The 6,991-nt window shown below is 47.8% G+C and overlaps 1 protein-coding gene across 1 annotated transcript in view; it reads left to right on the top strand.

Moving 5' to 3' along the window:
- Nucleotides 1-1,359: 1,359 nt before the first annotated feature.
- The window catches only part of Gfra3 (GDNF family receptor alpha 3), a 30,975-nt gene continuing 25,343 nt past the window's right edge, over nt 1,360-6,991 (top strand). Inside the window, exon 1 of the mRNA XM_031366281.1 lies at nt 1,360-1,702. Within this exon, the coding sequence (XP_031222141.1) occupies nt 1,621-1,702 (82 nt within the window). The 5' untranslated portion in view covers nt 1,360-1,620. The remainder of the gene's footprint in view (nt 1,703-6,991) is intronic.

Here is a 6,991-nt window from a genome sequence, read left to right as displayed (position 1 = left end):
CTGGGCAGGAGAAAGGAGGGAAGGGCACAGAGGCCACTCAATCCTCTCCTTATCTGGGGCCACATGTCTTTCTTCCAGCTTTGTGAAGGGTGATTTACACCCCTGGCTTTCTTTCTGGGCTGATTACATCTGCAAATGCCCCCCAGAGGCCACAGCAGGATGGCCATATTCAGACTAAGCAGCCAATAAATCTCAGGTTTATATTCTACTTCACAATACCCTCCCTCTTGGCCCTCTGCCAGTCTGTGGAAGCGGTGGTGGTGGTGGTGGTGGTGGTGGTGGTGGTGCTGGTGCTGGAGGTGGAGGGTTAGGGGAATGAACCCCCCATGGTACACCACCCTTTGCTTCTGTCTTTCTTTCTCCAATCTGCTTGGTTCTAATTTTTCCAAGTCGGTTTTTACTCTGGAAGCTGGTGGGAATGAGGCCCAGGCCCAATAATTCTCCACGTCCTCACCGGTGACAGGCTGCATTCTGGACACAGTAGTTTCTAACTAGTTTAATCCTGGTACAGTAGCTTGCTCACAAACTCTCATCCTCTGACAATGGGCAGGGAAGTGGTGTCTCAGGTCACTCTCCTGAGTGACTGGAGGTGGGAGGAGGTAGGCTATGATGGGGCTGGGGGCTGGGGGGTATGGTCTCTAGTCCAGACTGATTTAGTGGCGAACTTCCGGTAGTCCTGCGTCGTTCTCTGAGTACTGTGCTGGTCACTCACTACAAACTGCTACATCTTGGTTTTGCTCAGTGCTTACTCTGTTTAGGTGGGATTGGAGGAAGAAGGCATTAGAGTAGACAGAATATCCTTTTGACTGCTCTCCTAGGTCAAAGGAGCTTAATTCCAGAGTGACGTGATTTAGCAAAACTCCCGAGATCTGCCCTGGTTATGCTACCTCAGTCATTTCATCACTGTGGGACCAGTTTTCAGAATCTTGATTTTTATAATCATAAAATCTTACCCTTAGAAACACTTAAGGACAAATGAGATAATAGATGTGCAAATTCACAACCACACACACACTAGAAAACAAGATACTCTGCTGATCGTTCAAGGTTTCTTGGTTTGGTTTGACTTTGGTTTGTCCCCAGACAGGTGTAGAACTCACAACATAGGTTAGGCTAGGATCACCTCACAGCCATCTTCCGGCTTCCACCCCGGAGCGCTGAGATTTCAGGAGTGAGCCACCACACCTGGTTGGCTCAAGCGTTGTTAGAATATTTCATTTGTGGAGCTTATTGTTCCTGGATGGGCAGAGGGGGTCAGAAAGAGGTGCTTTGTTTCTGACGACAGACACTTAGCAGCAATCTTGCCGGGGGTAATTGGCAGTAGACAGTAGGTAGGCAGACTCCAGAGGTGCACGCTGTTGACCCCAAGCGGTCTTGAAGTCTCGTCCTACTCTGGGTCCCGGAGTAATAACCGCCCGATGCTGCCGGGCGCTTCAGAGTTGGAGGGCGGTGCCCACGACCCTAGTGGAAGAGTGGCGGCGCCGCGAGGAGGGGCCGGAGGCTGCGGTGGGAGGTGTCCGCCAAGGGAGCCCAGCTCGCCCAGTCCGGTGCACCAAGGCAGGGGAACGCGGCGCCCAGCGCAGGGAAAGCGCTCCCGCGTCCCGGGCGTCCACACCCGCCATGGGGCTCTCCCGGAGTCCGCGACCGCCGCCGCTGGTGATCCTGCTACTGGTGCTGTCGATGTGGCTGCCACTTGGAGCAGGTAAGTGTCATTCAGAACCCCCACCCTCCGGGGGGGCTGTAGCGCAGGCGGTGGTGAGAGTGTTGATGAGGCACAGGTTGCTGCTGTTGAGAAAGGTACAGCTAGCTACCTTCTGGTCGAGTTCCTCTGTCCGACTCTGGGACACCACTTCCTACTTTAGGAAGTCCAAAGGCAGAAAGGGGCTCGTTTCCAACACTATACCAGAGTATGGACACTGTAGCTGGAGCCCTAGGAAACCCTGGCCACCCAAACGGCTCCTTGCCCCTGGTAATACCTCTTCCCTCTTTTGAGGTGCATCTAAAGCAGTCATGGGACAATTGCACTACCAAGTCAGTATCCCCAGGAGGTGAGGAGAATCTTATCAGAGGCTGCCACTAGCGGCTTTAAGTGGCCTCCAACTCTTCTGTACCGCTTTAAGGGAAGCAGAAACTAAGGTAGAGAGAGGTAAAGAAGGGATTTGCATAGACTTGCTACAGAGCAGGCTTGCAAACTGCCTAGAATTTGCTAAGCTCATCACTTGGTTTTATTGTTAAGAAGTTTACCTCCAACCTGCTCTCTTCCTACACTGGGTTATGCTTTTTAATTAATTAATTTTGGAGACAGAGTCGCATTTAGTAGCCCTGTCCTGGAACTAGCTATGTATAAGAAGATGACTTGAAGGCCTGCATCCACCTCCCAAGTGTTAGGATTACAGGATGTGTGCCACCACACCCTCTTGGTTTATGATGTGTGGGGATGGAAGCAAAGGTGTTGGGTTAGTAGAGCACAAAACTGAGCTACAACCACCAGTCTCGTGGAATAGGGAGTAGTCGGTGTTTGTTTACTTGTAGACTTTTTTCTCTCTTTCTTTTTTCTTTCTACTTTTGTTTCTTTCTTTTTCCTTTTTGAAATCCATTTGTTTGATACACTTTTTTTTAAATTGAAAAATAGATCCTTCTTTCACAATGTACAAGCTGAGCAGTTTCCTCTCCTCTCAACTTCTCTCCCCCTGAGCCTACCCCACCCCCATTTCCCTTCAGAAAAGAGCAAACAACAACCAAATATGACAAAGCATGACGCGATAAGACAAGGCAAAAGCTTGAGATTGAGGCTGAACAAGGCAACCCAATAGGAGAAAGAGTCTCAAGAGCAGGCTAAAGAGTCAGAGACAGCCCTACCCCCGACTGTGAGGAGTCCCACAGGTTCAATGTAGGGAACTCCCTATCAGGCCGATAGCTCTCCCCCAGCAAGGTTCCCCTTACAATGTCTTCCCCAGAGGATGACTGACCCACAGGAAGAGTCTGTGGCATTAAATAGTTCAGGGCCTGATGTAGAACCATGTCCTACCCCAAGGAAGAGAAGCCTAGGGGCCATAATCCATGGAAAGAATGCTCAAGACTTTAGGAATGAGAGTCTCATTGTGGGTCCCCTGTCAGAGCCCTTGTGGGAAAAATAAAACCAAACCAGCCAACCTAGCCTGCGTGGAAGGGATCCCAAGCAAGAGAGTGAGCAACGCATGGAGCTGTAACTCCAGCACTCTACAGGCTAGCCTGGGCTATATACACAGCAACACCCTGTCTCCAAAAAAACTGTGCAGGGGGTAGGGAAGGATAGCATATGTGTCTTGGGAGATGGCTTCAACAGGTAGAGGGCTTCCTGTGCAAGCATGGAGCCCTGAGCTCTCGACCTCCAGTGCCCACAGAAAAGCTGGGAGCAGCAGATCACATCTGTATCACCAGCGGTAGGATGGGGTGTGGAGAGTGGAGACAGGAGCTTGCTGGGCAGCCAGGCTAACCAAAAGGGTGAGCTCCAGGCTTGGTGAGAAAACCTGTCTCAAAAATAAAATTGGGGAGCCATAAAGGAAGGCACCTACCATTGATTGCTGGCCTCCATAGACACTTCACACACAAACACATTCATGGGTGCCCAGACACACATTCACACGTGCACATACAACATATATACAAAAAGTAGATGAGAAAGGAAAAAAGGGAAAGACTAGTGTGTACAGCCTACCTTCATCAGTAAATGGAGGCAGTAAGAACTTCTTAATCTGACTTGGCTGCTACCAGGACCCTCCACTACTCCTAACACGTGGCTATGTGTTAGGGTCAGAGACAAACGTTAAATACCTTCTTCATTAACTGCTGAAGCAGAACGAATGGCAGGGTCATTCCACAGTAATATGCAATAATTTCTGCTCAAGTGGCCTTTCCAGGGCCTCAGGATGGAGCTGAGATATAAGTGTAATCACTTTAATCATTTATGACTCCCTAAGGCTTAATCCCCAGCATTACACCCCCACACACGCATACGCATGCATGCACATGTATACACACACACCATACACACTCACACATACAGATATACATACACAACATACACAATCACTCAGACACACACACTCACACAACACACATATAGACCATACGTATTCACACACAATACACACACACAGACAAATACACATGCCACATACCACATACCACTACCACCTGTCAAGTGATGTTTATGAGCAAAGACCAACAGGGAGTTGCTAACAACTGAGTAAAGTACACCATTGTTCATCCTAAGCCAAACATAAAGGTTCTGACTTTGAACTAGGCTTGACCAGCTACATCCCTCTATGCTTGTTCCTTTTCTTGGCTCATTCATTCATAAGTGGGTATCCATGCAAGGAACCACACTGGAGAGAAACAAAAGAGGCTCTTGTGCTCCAGAGCAGAGGCTGACAATTCATTGTTCCCTGATGAATCCAGTTAGGACCAGTTAGAAAAGGCACAACAAGCTTAAATGGGGCTGTCATCACTTCTGGATGTGAGATTATATGTTGCCCGCGCAGTCGTCTCGCCAGCAAGAAGACACGTGGACACTAGGATCCTTCTGCAGCAAGCGTTTATTGCCTCATCCAGAGGGAAAAAAGGGCTGAGCCAATAATCGGCACTGCTTATATACACCACAGCGCGGCGTGTCCGCCCACAGCACTGCTTATATACACCACAGCGTGGCGTGTCCGCCCACAGCGCGGCGTGTCCGCCCATGATTGGCTGTTTGCTCATCACCCCACGTGACGCCCCAGGATGGGCCGTGATTTGGCGTCTTTTCATTCTACGCACATGCGCAAACAGTTGTTTACCAGCAGTCGACAGCGGAAGTAGGTGCCATCTTGTCATGGCGAATGCCTCTCCAGCTCTACCGCTCTCCACAATTATAGGCATGGAGCCTGAGTATACTCACTCTCTTGAGAGAAATTGGGACACCGTAGTATAGAACTGTGAAGTCATCCAACTTCTTAAAGTTTTCTTCTTGAGACAACATCTCCCTATGTAACCATAGCTGGCCTTGAACTCTCAGAGAACACCTGCCTCTCGAGCCTGGGGAAGGGCGTATGCGACCATGCTATGCAGCATCATACTTTTTCGTTTGTTTTGTTTTGTTTTGTTTTGTTTTTTGAGACAGGGTCTCTATACCCAGCCCTGGCTCTCCATGAACTCACTGTGTAGACCAGGCTGGCCTCGAACACACAAAGCTCCACTTGCCTCTGCCTCCTGAGTGGTGGGATTTAAGGCATGCACCACCATGCCTAGCTTATCTGGCTTTTAAATAGCTACTAGTTACATCTCTAAAAGATTTTTTTTTTTAAGGGTCAAAGTAGGTAAAGAGTGAGGAAAAGTTGGTGTGGTTGCACACATCCATGATCATCAGTCTCATTGTCTGGCTTGGCTGCCCCTAGGACCCTCCACTACTCCTAACATGTGGCTACATGTTAGGGTCAGAGATAAACGTTAAACACTTTCCTCATTAACTGTTAAAGTACAATTAATGACAGGTCTATTTGACAAGATCAACCTGGGTTACATAGTGAGTTCTAGAGCAGCTGAGCTATATAGCTAGTTCCAACCAGTGCTGGCTACCTAGGAAGATACTGTCTCAAAAATAAATGAATAGGCTGGGCAGTGGTGGCACAGACCTTTAATCCCAGCACTTGGAAGGCAGAGGCAGGCAGATCTCTGTGAGTTCAAGGCCAGCCTGATCTACAGAGTGAGGTTCCAGGACAGCCAAGGCTACACAGAGAAACCCTATTTTGAAAAACCACAAATAAATAAATAATATTTAAAAGGAAAAAAAAGAATATAGATCTGTGGTAGCACTTGCCTGGCATAGGTGAGACCCTGAGTTCAATCTCCCAGTTTTCAGCGTAGAACTTTAGAAAGAAAAGAAGAAGAAGGCCTATGGCTCAGTGTTGGAGCCCTCGCCTAACCTGATTAAGGCCCTAGATTCAGTTTCCCGGCACCAGCCAGGAAGAGAGAACATATGTGTCAATTAAGACAAACATCTGTGCGTTGTATACATTTATGGCCTTGCCCTAGATTAAGCCCATGTTTCACAATCCAGGAAGCAAACTCTACTGTTTCCTCTTGAAATGTAAAGTGCCTTTCAAGTTCTTTGTGACCCAGAGCTGATAAATCCACCAGGGCTCAGGAAGAGTCCTGAGAGAGCTTCTTTCTTTGAAATGGGTTAGGACTCCACATTTGGTTCTGTTAAGTTTTTTTAGTGCAGTGATTGAAATGAGACTGAAACCTATGATATTTCTTTCAATCATCCACTAACCCATATTCTTCCTTCTCCTCCCCATCTTCCTTTCTTCTTCCTCCTTGTCTTCTTTTCTTCCTCCTCCTCTTTTCATCTTTTATGTTTGTTTACTTATTTGACAGGCTGGCGGGCACAAATGTGGAGGTCAAGCAACAGCTGCAGTAGTTTCATGGCTTGATAGAAAAGGATTTCTTGCCTAGACAAGGTTTCTAAACTGGACATAGTGGTGCATGCCTGTAACCTCAGTGCTTGGAAGGTGGAGACAGGAGTATCAGAGGTTCAGGGTCACCCCCCACTATATAGAGAGTCTGAGGCTAACCTGAGGGCCTGCCTCAAAAAACAACCATGGGCTTTTAAATGGCCATAGTGGTTCACACTTGAGAGGACTGTCTCTAGGCCAGCCTGTGCTACGCTACAGAATGAGATTCTAGTTAAAGAAAAGCAAGAAGAAAAAAGAAAGCCACACGGCTAGTAAGTGGCAGACTTATTGTCACCTTTTATAAACTTTGCTATTGACAAATCCTCACTACTGTGGGTAAATTTCACTAATGTTTGACTGAGCAAAAGAAACTGTGTCATGCACGGTGGCTCATATTCGTAATCTCAGAACTCAGGAGTCTGAGGAAGAAGGGAGGGTAGAGAATTCAAGGCTCTCTTGAGCTCCTGTGGCACATTGGGCCACTTAGCAAGACTGCTTAAAAGAAAAAAAAAAAAAAA

This window comes from Mastomys coucha, unplaced genomic scaffold (assembly GCF_008632895.1).
Source record: "Mastomys coucha isolate ucsf_1 unplaced genomic scaffold, UCSF_Mcou_1 pScaffold13, whole genome shotgun sequence".
NCBI lineage: Eukaryota > Metazoa > Chordata > Mammalia > Rodentia > Muridae > Mastomys > Mastomys coucha.
This window is presented reverse-complemented; position numbering and strand designations above follow the sequence as displayed.